The following is a 13,503-nucleotide window of genomic DNA, read 5'->3' as shown; positions in this document are numbered from 1 at the left end:
GTTGAATTGTGTCCTCAAAATGCAGATGTTGAAGTCCTAACCCCCAGTAACGCACAATGTGACTGTATTTAAGCCAAAGAGTCTTTGAAGAGGTAATTAAGGTAAAATGAGGTCATTGGGGTTGGCCCTAATCCAATCTGACTGGTGTCCTTATAAGAAGAGATTAGGACACACACACACACAGAGGGACGACATGTGAGGACACAGGGTTAAGTCCAGCCATCTACAAGCCAAGGAGAGAGGCCTCAGGAGAAACCAACCCTGCAAACACCTTGATCTTGGACTTCTGGTGTCCAGAACAGTGAGAGAATAAATTTCTGTGGTTTAAGCCATGCAGTCTGTATACTTATTATGGCAGCCCTACAATGCTAATGCAGGCAGGGTATCCTCCAAGACTCTAGCAACTAATAAGCATCCCTAAGTAGGAAGAGGATAAGCAGCACATGGATGTTTACATCATATCACAGCCAGCATTCCACACTCTCTCTCTTTCAGGCACTGTCCAAGGTCTCTACTTGTATTGATTCGTACGGTCCTGCCACTACCCAATGTGGGGGTACTATTATCACCTTTCCCTTCCCAGTGGAAGAGGGGTCCAGCAAGGCTTTTCTGAGGACACAAGACTGGCAAGCTACAGAAGCCATACAATTAACCACCAGCAGGTCTCTCTCAGTAGCTGCCCATCTGAACACATGTGTGCAACAGCAAGGAGACTTTCAGTCGCCCTTTCAAACAAGTTGCTCTTGATTCAAACAAGCGAGGAGACCTGCCTCAGCTCCTGCACCCCACTTTTCAACTACCTAGTGGGAATAATAGAAGAAGGTCCCGTCCCCATGCAAGAATGATGAGTTTGTAGAAATGAAAGGAGATAATCAGCAAACAAATACATCAGCAAAGCGATTCTGCAAATGCTGGGGGCTGCTTTGCTCTCCCTCTGGATCATCAAGCAGCAGTTTTCTGCAAAGGGACCCTGCTCAGGCGACCATGCTCCATCATTGCCATTGCTGGCATGAGGGAGCACCATCTGTCGGGAGGGCAAGTTGGTGATGGGCGTTACAGACGTCAAGTTAGCAGAGGTGTCGGGGGCACTCAGAGGCCTGGGAAGGAGTCACAAGGACGCTGAATGGTCCAGATGAAGTAGAATGGGGCCTGAAGTAGGGGCATGGTTGCAGGGATGGAATGGAGGGGAGAGAGAGGAGAGGTCTTTCAGAGTTAGAAAAGACAAATTGGAAATAAATTGAATATTAATGGTTGATTGGCTAATTAAACCATCCCAGCTCTAATCTGTCTGGACTTTTAAAATCTTCCTAATTAATCCATTAATCTAAATGAAGCCTCTCAGCTCCCCAGCTCTCTTTTGCATTTCGTTTTGCTTATAAATTCAGACTTATTTTAAGTGAATACTCTAAAAGCACATGCATCTTGCTCACACCACCAAATGTAATTGGGCACATGAATATGTGCAAAGGCCCTCAGCTTATATTGAGCCTTTCTCCTCAAGGGGAACTGCCTGCTGGCTTAAGCAGGACAGGAAACTAATTAGCATTGCCCCCCAAAACTGACAGTGATAAAAGAAGAAGTCAATGAGATTAGACAGATCAAGTGGAATCAAACTTAACTGAAAGCACGTAAAGAAGAGTTCATGCAATGAAAGCTCTTTGAGAGGACAAGATGTTCGCTTGTGAGCTCTCGAGCAAGCATGGAGACCTGCGGTGGACACTGAACCCTGCAGGCCAGGAAATGATGTGATTGTGGATCTATGCAGGGTCTCCTGATCAGACATCAGCGTTGAGAAATGTTGAGGTCAGTACCCATACAGTTGCTTTATAAAAAAGACAGAAGAAAATGGAGAGAAAAGCATTTGTGTGTCGGGTGTGCATACGTGTTTATGTGTTTGTGTGTGAGGGAGGCAAAGTCCTCACCCACCCCTGATTGCATGAGACCATCCTAACCATGGGAAACTTTTGAATGATTCTCAATTTGCTAAAACTCTCCTAGCATGTTTTGGAATAGAAGGGGCATTTGGGTTGACACAGTGACTAGGTGTTTTAAAATGTAGATTTGGTTATTAGTCAGGCATGGCAAGGCAACAGATGAGGAGATGACTGCCACTGAAAAGATAGTTTGGTTCTCACAGTTTCCAAGGTGAGGGAGGGGGCATGCCATACCACGCACGGCCACATGGGGAAGCACCAGTGTTGGTCAGGATGAAGACGGAGGGAGGGGGAAGCACAGGCAAGAAGCTTTACTGTGGTTTCCACGACAAAGAACAGGCGAGGAAGGGTAAGCAGGCTTATGATTGGCCAGTTTGAATAATTTCAGCAAGATCTGGGTATTTAGAAGCTTTCCATAATTGACTGGCCCTGAGGTGATTAGGGCAGGGGGATAATGGTCCAGAGTATGAGGGCTCTGACAGATGAAAGGGCTGGGTGTGGGCTCTGGAGTGGCTGGTTTGCACATGAAAAGGATGCTCACAGGCAAATCCTCTAGTATCTCTAGGAATTGGCAGTCCCTCCAAGGTCAGTAAGACCCCAAGATGTTAAACTATCAGAAATAGAGAAAACAAAGTCATCATTAGTAAATGAGGATGACACAAATCACCTTTAGTAGATAAGTGCTGGCATGGTAGCTCTCCTACAAGGATGGAGACCAGCCCAGCCCAATAAAGAATTGTCTCATACTTGCATTCTGTGAGAATAGTCACACGCATTCATGCAAGTGAAAGCTCTTTATAGTTATTCAAGCCTAGGACATACAAACCCAAACTTTCTGTGAAGTTTTAATATGCACTGAATTTTCCAGGAACGCAACCACCTCGTAAACCAGCGGAAGGTTTCACGCAGAAGTTGGAGATACTCATCATTTCAGAAAACCACATCATCAATGTGATGCCAACTCATTGTTTCTGAGTTTGCACTGCAGCACAGCTATAGCAGTCTATGTGGCTCACACTGCACAAATATGTGACAAAAGATTTGAGCCTGCTTTTAACAAAGTTAGAACCAAATGTTTTTAAATCAGCAGATTTTCATAAAATGTACTAAATTTTATTAATGATGGTCTTTTCAAAACTATTTCACGTTATTGTCATTCTAAATATTTTTTAAATTTTATAGCAAAATAGTAATACATTCATTTTGTAAAAATTGCACATTGAAATTATTAATGTGGAGGTTTCCTGCTATTTTTCAATCTTATTCTCATGCTGTTGCCAGGGATCTATCCCTTTGCTTCTCTGTAAGCCCTCTAATATGTCTGTTCTTTGTCTAATCCATCCTCCCTTGCCTGTCACCTACTGAAGCATATGATTACCAAAGTCTTTAGAAAACTGGAGACCAAATGTAGGCACTGACGTGGAGTGGTATGGTAAGACGTGTGTCTTCTATCACACCTCATCATTACTCACCCCATGTGACAATGCAGAGAATTATCTGATAGTATGCTGTTAAAATAAGACCCAGATCATTTACAAAAGTATCATTCTTTTATCAACTTCATTGGTGTCTAATTTTCCTCCCACATTTTTCCTACTTTATTAAAGTTATTTCCATCTTTTTTTATCGTATACAGATAAGCCTCATTTACTGTTACTTACCTTAATATTAGTTTTTATTTTAGTGTCTACATATATCTCCAAGCACATATTTTTTTTAATTTTAGTACCAAATGGCTTCTGATCATTTTTCTTCCCTTAAATCCAAACTTACTCCATACAGGTAGGTGGAGGCATCTGAGTACCTCATTCTGTGTTCTAATAAAGTCATGCCTGAGCATTGAGAATTTATATATTATTTTATTGCAAATTACTTTTTTTTACTTTTATATTACAGTTAAGACATTACATTAGTTGTTGAATCATGTATGTAAGTAATCCTCATCATCTGTGAATTCCATTTCAAGAGAGTAAAGCAAGTATTACAAAATATTTGTCTTAAAAAAAACAAACTGAGGGCCCGCCTGGTGGCACAGCAGTGAAGTTCACATGTTCCACTTTGGTGGCCCAGGATTCACTGGTTCGGATCATGGGTGTGGACCTATGCACCACTCGTCAAGCCATGTTGTGGCAGGCATCCCACATATAAAATAGAGGAAGATGGGTGCAGATGTTAGCTCAGGGCCAATCTTCTTCAGCAAAAAGAGGAGGATTGGTGACAGATGTTACCTCAGGGCTAATCTTGCTTAAATAAATAAATAAATAAATAAATAAATAAAATTGTTTGCTATAAAAAAAATAAAAAGAACTAACTGGTCAGAGAGCTCCTAGAAATTGTAATCCTCCTTAAGAATCTCAAAGCCAATCAATATTTTCTAACAATTTCATTTTTTGTTACTATTGGCGGATTTTGTTAAAGTTAAAAATAAGTAATCTATCTTATTTAAGGATATGTAAATTGCCAACGTCATTTTTTCCTTTAACTTTCGAAATAGTAGAATCAGCAATTGCACGACAAAAAAAGGAAAAATATTCATTGTCATCTGTGGTCAACTCTGTCTTTTTATTTTTATACCTCTATTCTAAAGATCGTGGGATTTTGATCTTTTATTCTAGAATAGACTCTGGTCTTCCTTCCTAACTAGCCAGTAGCTAAAATTGGTGGTTCAATCACAAATAGAAGTATAAAAACTCACTACTCGTATTCTCAAAGCAAAAAGCAGAGATGAATGCTTATAATTCAAAAGTTGCTTCCAGATCTTTTTTGCCTTTGCCTCCCTTTGCAAGGTATAGATACAGTTTGGCTGGGAATCATAACTCATTTCAGCTTACAGAACAATTTGCATGACCTGATGAAGGAGTAGAGACATTCCCTGGACAAGGTACACTCACATGGATGTAAAAGAGACTTAGAACACCCATCAGCAGATCTTTGTCTCTGGTTGGATATGGAATTTGTGGTATATATGGTACATGGTATATATGGGTACGGATATAGGGTAAGAGCTGGTTTTGAGATAACTGAAAGCTCAAGTTTCTAAGTAGATGTTACCGGTAGAGGTTAAGCAATAGAAATTCACCATGAGATAGAGTGGGATTCCAGGTATGGGGGCATGGAGACAACGGGCTGTTATATTGACCTTCCCCTAAAGGGAAGGAGGAGAATGAGGAGCTTGAAGGCATGTAAGACTAGAAGAGCAATGGAAGAAGGAACAGGAGACAGTGGTTTCCGCAACCCAATGTGGGCAAGTTCACAGTGGGCCCATATGGCCAAAATCTTTCCAAAAGATTATCAAATTTGTCATTTAGGTCCCCTGGTCTCCTATGGAAAATGGCTTTTCCTTTTCCTCTGAGCCCCAAGTTGACCTCATTTAGCTTTTAGAAGAAAATAAAATGCTTTTCTGAAAACCACCAGCTTAGCTGATAGTCCACTGACTGGCAGGACAAGGAATGACTCAGCACTCTCTCCCAGGCAGGGCATTCCCACCATCACTCAGATTTTCTCAGCCCATTTGCCTTCCTCCAGGATCCCACCCAATTCCCTTTCCTTCCCATCAAACAGGATCTAGAAAATGGCACTCATGCACACTAGACACCTCCCTCAAGGGCTCAGTCTCTTTTTTAAATTGTGGTAAAATATATATTACAGAACTTACCACATTAACCATTTTTAGCATACAATTCAGTGATAAATACATTCACATTGTTGTGCAGCCAATCTCCAGAACTCTTTTCATCTTGCAAAACTTAAACTCCAAACTCATTGAACACCACCTCCCCACCTTCCCCTCCCTCAGTCCCTGGCAACCCTCATTTTACTTTCTGTCTCTGTGAATTTGACTACTCTAGGTATATTATTCAATGTTCAACAGAGAAACAGAACAAGTATGACATGTATAAACACATAGAAAGAGATTTATTATGAAGGACTGACTCAAGCAATCATAGAGCCTTTGAAGTCCCATCATCTGCTGTCTGTAAGCCAGAGGCCCAGGAAAGCTTGTGGTATAGTTCCAGTTCAAACTGGATGGTCTGAGAAGCAGGAGCTCCAATGTCCAAAGGCAGGATAAAATGGATGTTCCAGCTCAAGCAGAGAGCAAATACATCCTTCCTCCATGTTTTTGTTCTATTCAGGCCCTCAACAGATTGGATGATGCCAATCCACATTGGTGAGGGCCATTTTCTTTATTCAGTCTAATCTCTTCTGGAAACACCCGCACAGACACAGCTAGAAATAACGTTTTACTAGTAATCTGGGCAACCTTTAACACAGTCAAGTTGACATCTAAAATTAACCATCACACTAGGTATCTTATATACTTGGAATCATACGATATTTGTTGCTCTCTGACTGGCTTACCATAATGTCTTCAAGGTTCATCCGTGTTGTAGTATGTGTCAGAATTCCTTCCTTTTTAAGACTGAATAATATTCCATTGTAGGAATATAATATATTTTGTTTATGCCTTCATTCATAGATGGACACACGAGTTGCCCCCACTTTTTGGCTATTGTGAATAATGCTGCTATGAACACAGGTGTACCAATATCTCTTTGAGATCATATGTTCAATTTTTTTAGGGCTCAGTCGTTTGAGTGTTTCCTGCTCTTGGAAGAAATCTCTTCTGGTGGAATCATTTCTCTAGTTTGTCCTCCTCCATGAGCTTGATGTAGCAACAGTAGGATTATATTCTTTCAAACCTTCTGGAAATCCCCCACCCCACTTGGCAAATCTCCCCTTCTCCAGAGCAGTGTTTTGGACAACTTGGGGCAACATTTGGCCAGGTAATTAATCTCTGGGGTTCAGAGGTGCCAGAAGCAGAAAGAAGCAGAAAATTAATGGAAACCTTGTCCTAAGGACATTCAAGGGTGCCAACAATATAAGCCCAAGCTGCTAACTGTCACAGGACATGGGAAGCAAGGCCAGGAAGTGGGCAGCCTGAGAGATGCGGGAGAGGACAAAGACAAGAGGAGAAGAGAGAGAGAGCACGCAAGACTTATCAGGAGCCAACACTTGTATTCACCACCTGGCAGGAGAGCTGAGCAGACAGCAGGAGGATCAGAGCTGGCTCAGACTCCAAACAGGCCTGGCAGCCCCATTTCCCAGTAGATTTCATCACCCTGTCCCTCACCTGGAGTCCAGCTCACCTACATGGCACATCATTACCCTTCTAAAGACGCTGCCTCCTACTCGCTCACAGCACATCCACCTTTTACTTATAGTTCTGTTCCTTTAGCCCCCTCCGGGAAGAACAGGACCCAAGTCTCTCACACCTTTTCTTAAGGAAAAATAGGAAGAAAGGGCTTTTCATCACTAAACCTGCTGCATTAAATTCTTTCAGACAACATCATATTAATTTGTTCCCAAAACATGTCTCTTTCCCTACTATGTAGTTGTATACACCACTCCCTCAAAAAATTTTGCTTTCTTTTCTTTTTATTAAATTATTTGGAATTTTGAAAAAACAAAAAATAAAACATATAGTTAATTTTTGTAGTTTAATTGAATTATAAGAGAAATGCATGTTGGAAGTAGAAAAACTGAAAACAGAAAAAAACATAACACATATAATTCCACAGAAACACCAATAATTTGGCATATGAACCAAATTTTTATGTGTGTATATTTGTGACCAGCCATCTGATGGGTTATACCTATTTTTCAGCTGATTCTTGCATATGAACTAGAAACAATAATGGTTTTATCTCCTCTTTTTAATATCTCTGTTTTGTTTTGGCTTTTGTTTCTGTATGACTAGAGCTTTCATCTCTACATTCAACTCACGTCCATGACAAGCACCTCCAGGGGCCTCTGAGAGCTGCACAGGGTGCCCCAAGCTGAGAGACATGCTTGCCTGTCCTCACTCTCAGGTCCCTCATTTCCTCCCCACTGCACCTTCTGCCAAAGCCTGTGACCCCTACTGCCCCAAGAAGACAGAGGAAGCCAGAAGAGAGCCTCCCCAGACTCCCCAGGTCCACGGCCACACAGCCAGCAAGTTACAGACAGCTTCTCCACGCCCTGAAGGGACTCTGTGTTCCAGTGGTGCCTGAGCCCTCTGCTCCTCTCACCTACTCATGGACACTGCTCCAGCTCTTCTCTCCTCTTGCTCCTATAGCATCAGTGTTTCCTTGAGACCAGATGATTCTCACCAGAACACAAGCATGCAGTTGTGCCACCCATCTTAAATAATAACCATAACAATAGTAATAATAAGACCAAAACGCCTTTCTCTCCCCACTTCCCTTGCCAGCTACTGCTGCTACCCTACTTCATTCAGATTTTATTCAGTCATGCTTCCAAAAGATGTAGAATTGCAAGAGAGCCAGCCCTCCTTTCTCCTATCTCTTTCTGTTTCTCTCTCTCTGTCTCTCTCTCCCATCCTCTCTCTGTTTCTCCCTCTGTCTCTCTGTCTCTCTGTCTGTCTCTCTCCCTTTTTATCTTTCCTGAAGCTGGCTCTACCTGGAGAAGTGACCCAGGGCTCACTCACTGGAAATGCCCAGAAGGCAGCTCTGCTCTGATCTGAAGAAGAAAATCCCTCTGACTCGTCTCGTTTCTCTGCCTCTAGTCTGGGCAAAAGGATTTGCTCACCCAGGACTCCTGTCCAGTTGATTAGACTTCCACAATGGGATTTAGGGGGAAAGGCTGGGCTGAATATCAAAAGTCCCTTTGCCTTACTTCAATACGTGACAATATTGCCCCAGGATCCTCAGGCCTTAGGTCCTGATGGTTGAGGGGAAAATTCAGATCCTTCTGGATCTCTGGCCAAATTTCATGTTAATCTCCATACTGCTGAGGGTAACCTGTTTTTGCTGGTCTTTATGCTTATTGGATGCTTTTTAAAAAAAATTCTTGTATTGAGGGCATATTGGCTTACAACATTGTATAAATTTCAGGTCTACATTATTATATATCAGTTTCTATATAGATTGCATCAAGTTTACAACCAATAGTCTAGTTTTTATCCATCAGCATACATATGTGCCCCTATACCCCTTTCACCCTCCCTCTACTGCCTTCCCCTCTGGTAAACACTAACCTGTTCTCCTTATCTATGTGTTTATCTTCCACATATGAATAACATCATATGGTGTTTGTCTTTCTCTGTCTGGCTTATTTCACATAGCATAATACCCTCAAGCTCCATCCATGTTTTGGACACAAGAGCCAAGAAGATACAGAGGAGAAAGGAAAGTCTCTTCAATAAATGGTGTTGGGAAAACTGGACAGCCATGTGCAAAAGAATAAAACTAGACCATTATCTTACACCATACACAAAAATTAACTCTAAATGGATTAAAAACTTGAATGTAAGACTTGAAACCATCAAACTCCTAGAAGAAAATATAGGCAGTAAACTCTTTAACTTCTGTCTTAGTAGTATCTTTTTGAATACCATGTCTACTCAGGCAAGGGAAATAAAAGAAAAAAAAGAAACAAATGGGACTAAGTCAAACTAAAAAGCTTCTTCAGGGCAAAGGAAACCATTAACTAAATGAAAAGACAATCCACCAACTGGGAAAAAATATTTGTAAATCATATATCCAACAGGGGCTTAATTTTCAAAATATATAAGGAATTCATATAGCTCAACAACAAGAATACAAACAACCCAATCAAAAACTGGGCAGGAGATAGGAATAGACATTTTTCCAAAGAAGACATGCTATAGCCAACAGGCACATGAAAAGATGTTCAACATCACTAATCATTAGGGGAATGCAAGTTAAGACTACAATAAGATATCACCTTACACCTGTCAAAATGGTTATAATTAACAAGACAAAAAATAGCAAGTGTTGGAGAGGATGTGGAGTAAAGAAAACTCTCATACACTGCTAGTGGGAATACAAACTGGTGCAGCCACTATGGAAAACAACATGGAAACTTCTCAAAAAATTAAAAGTAGAAAACCATATGATCTAGCTATCCCACCAGTAAGTATTTATCCAAAGAACATGAAATCAACAATTCAAACAGAGTTCTGCATCCCTATGTTCATCACAGCATTATCCACAATAGCCAAGATGTGGAAGCAACTCAAATGCCCACCAAGAGATGAATGGATAAAGAAGATGTAGTGTGTATATATACATATATATATATATATATATATATATATATATATATATATATGATGGAATACTACTCAGCTTGTTGGATTCTTTTCTTTGTCCATAGAGTTCAAGACATTTGTCATTTTATATCTAAATTTAGGTTTCCTTTTATTAACTTTGTATACAATGTGGTGAGCACTTATTTTGCAAATCTAAGTTTTTCTTCTCTTTGTTGAACGATGGTTCCATTTTTCGTTTTGTTCTACTTGATCTGTGTCTCCTCCTCGGGTTGAACGAAGCTCTGCAGGTCCATCTCTACCAACCACCTTTAGGTCAAGTGTCTGCATCTCTTTGCCTTCATTCTTGGGGACGCCCATGGCTCATCCTCCAGCCCTCAGTCTGAGTTTCTGCAGCTATTTTTTGCTCATTACCACTTCCTCATGTATTTTAAAATTGACATCATATACATATTTTATAACAGTTCTCTTGTGTGTTACCTAGCTTCTTTTTAATATCCAACTGCATCTCATCCAGTCTCCTCTTCACTTTGGCCTTTTCAGTTCATTGTTTTATCTCTTCTTTCCTAGAATCCACCTTTTCTTAAATTTTATTCAAAGTACTCAAATAATGTGATCTAAATTTTTCCAAAATAAATCACTTTCCTGGTCAGCTGACAGAAGCCCACCTGTTGCGGAGCTGCGCAGTGGGCCCAGTGGGTGCATCCACCATCTAATCTATTCTCTGTCTCTACCTCTGGGGTCATATTTTCCCACTTTTCTATAAAATAATCTTTTTGATGACCCCTATTATTCTGATTTTTACTCATCCTTAAATGATGCATGAGCTCTCCAACTCTGGAATATGTTTTTGTTAAACAGAATGAACTGGGTTTTTTCTTCTATCCCTCCATTTTCAGTTTGCTTATGGTTAGAATCTCTTTTTAGTTTTTAGTTCTTAACTTTAAAGGTTTGATGCTACTTGAAATATCCAGTTGCTTTGGAAAGTATAGAGCCAGAGTCACAAGAATGAAATATATAATACCATCAAAATGCTATTTTCAAAACCATAAAATCAAAAAGATTTAAGTGCCATTTCTGCCCTTTTTAGCCTGAGCCAGGCACATGGTATGCATACCTCCCTCCCCACTAACACAGGAGGGGAAATTCATGACCACTGGTGGCCTAGTCTCTCATTGCCTCCATGGTACATCTGCCACACCAAGGAAGAAACACGCCACATGGGAGAAATTCCAGACTCGTGACACCACTGACAACTCTGGATTTGGGGGCAGCTCCTGACTCTAACCCCCAGCACAAAAGCATTTGCTTGGCCTGGCTTTCCTCCAGGTTCTGCTCCATGCAGCTCTCTGGACCTCTGCCCTGACCTTGTTCCCTAGAGGCCAATGGCACATGGGCACCAGACTCTCCCACCCTCACTCCCCTCATCCCTGATCCTGCAAACTAGGGTCTCCTTCATCCAACTGACTGAAGCCCACCTGCTGGGCAACTGCGTGGTGGGCCAAATGGGGCCATCCAGCATGTGTCTGGGCCCCTCTGTTCTGTCTTCATATGGCCTTTACTGTTTCTCTCAGGGTGCAGAAGTTCCACCTTTTCCTTAAACATTCACACTCCCTTTAAAATAAATCCTATGAACTCCCTTTTTCATGTCTAATTTAAAGAATATGTAATTATCCTAATATTCACATATATGGATACAAACTGCTGTTTAAATTTATTTTGTCATCTTGGAAAGTGCAGAATTCTTACCAGGAATCAAGTTGCTCAAGTACCATCCACACAAAAAATAAAGGCCTGAATCAAAGAGAATCATCCAGCAAACCCAGACAAATGTCATGCCAGCTTGTTCTGGAGCTTGGTACATGTTATTCCACTGAATTCCTAGGAGGAAGGGAAAGATCAGAGTTAGAACTATGTGTCCTCTTTGAGTAGATATTGGTAAAATGAGTTTATTAGTTCTGGAAGCTCAAGCAAGCTGAATACAGATAAAACAAAAAGAAGGTCAATGCCATTGGTCATAATTCTTCAAATGAAATGTTAGTTTGCTTAATCTCACATTTATTTCAAGGGGATCAAGTGGAGTGACTATTAACAACATTTTAATATCGATCATTTAAAAATTTTAAAGGTTGCTTTACTTATATCTAGTTTTATTTGCTTAACTAAAATAAAAATCTATATTTAAGGATAATATGTACATTTAAAAAAAAGATAAAGAAGGCTTTTTGAGAACCCAAACTCTAAATTTCATTATTCTCTCTGTTCTTGGAAAATATACGACAAGATATATAACGTCTGAAGTAGGAAAAAAATCATTATTTTCTTACAATATCTTTGCAAATTTTGTTGCATTAAAATATAATCTTGTTTTAAGAAAAATATTGTTCTTTCTCAATTTTTCTATGGTACTAGCCTAGAACTCAGTAAAAGAAATGTTTTAACATCATGCACTTGCTGGAATTCAGTCCAAAATATTCAGAGGATCAGCAGTGACTATTTTTCTTCTGTATCTTCTTGATCCAATTTAGTTTACCAATCAGTTCAAAGAATTTAGGAGAAAACACTCAGGATTACTCTCCTGGTAAAGTACAATTCAATACGCTCTACTGAAAAGTCTGAGAACTCCAAAACCAGTGCCAAATTAATGGGCTAATGTAGCAATATCGGGGCTGAGTTTCATTTATGACTTTTAAGTGTTTATAAAAACACACCACAAAAACCATATAAACGTCTAAGAAACATATATCCATTCTGGTTTAGGATTTTAGTTGTCAAAATCTCAACATAAGTGAAAAATGCTGCCAACAAATTTTAAAATATTATTTTAGGCTGAATTAATAGGGATAAAATTGTAGAAAAATGGAGGAGATAATTGTGCTCTATGCTGGTTAGACCTATTTCTGGATCCTGACCTTCAGGAAGGACCCAGAAAATCTGAAGGTAAAGATGAGAGTTGATAATGTGTGAATGGTTGTCATGTGAAAGAGGGAATTACAAAGAGAAACTAGAAAAAGACTGCAGGAGACCCAGGAAGACAGAGGCCAATTCAATAATCCCCCAAGAGATGGGACATGTGTGCACACCCCATTCTTGGAAGAATTTAGAAGGTCACTAAGTTGCCCCTACGTCTATCAGGGGTGTTATAAGGAAGACCAAGCATTAGCTGGGTGGCTGATCTGGATAGTGTCTGAAGCATGGGGCACCATGGTTATTCTTGACTGTTCCTAAAACTAAGGCAGATAGGTGGTGGGAGGTGTTTACATCAGCTAAACCAAATACCAGAATCTCATTCCAGATGTTCCAGTTTCTAATGGAAATGTTATATTATGCCACTTGCAACATGATAACTATAAATTTCGAAAAACATGAATCACTGAGAGTCACTTTTTGAAAATGCATTCCCTTACCTGCCTCTTGCCCTTCTAGGAATGTAATGAAAAACACTCCTTGTCCAAAGGCGGTTGTGGAGAGAAGGCACTGCCCACGGATTGATGGAGC

The 13,503-nt window shown here is 40.3% G+C and overlaps 1 protein-coding gene across 1 annotated transcript in view; it reads right to left on the bottom strand.

Moving 5' to 3' along the window:
* Positions 1 to 13,503, bottom strand: part of ABCA13 (ATP binding cassette subfamily A member 13) — a 408,916-nt gene that overhangs the window by 223,589 nt on the left and 171,824 nt on the right. The window contains exons 34-35 of the mRNA XM_001496546.5: positions 13,413 to 13,482; positions 11,755 to 11,886 (exon numbers count right to left, since the gene is read on the bottom strand). Of these exons, the coding sequence (XP_001496596.3) occupies positions 11,755 to 11,886; positions 13,413 to 13,482 (202 nt within the window). The remainder of the gene's footprint in view (positions 1 to 11,754; positions 11,887 to 13,412; positions 13,483 to 13,503) is intronic.

The sequence above is a fragment of the Equus caballus genome, chromosome 4 (assembly GCF_041296265.1).
Source record: "Equus caballus isolate H_3958 breed thoroughbred chromosome 4, TB-T2T, whole genome shotgun sequence".
Taxonomy (NCBI): Eukaryota; Metazoa; Chordata; class Mammalia; order Perissodactyla; family Equidae; genus Equus; species Equus caballus.
The sequence above is the reverse complement of the archived record's forward strand: the minus strand, read 5'-3'. Positions and strand labels throughout refer to the sequence as shown.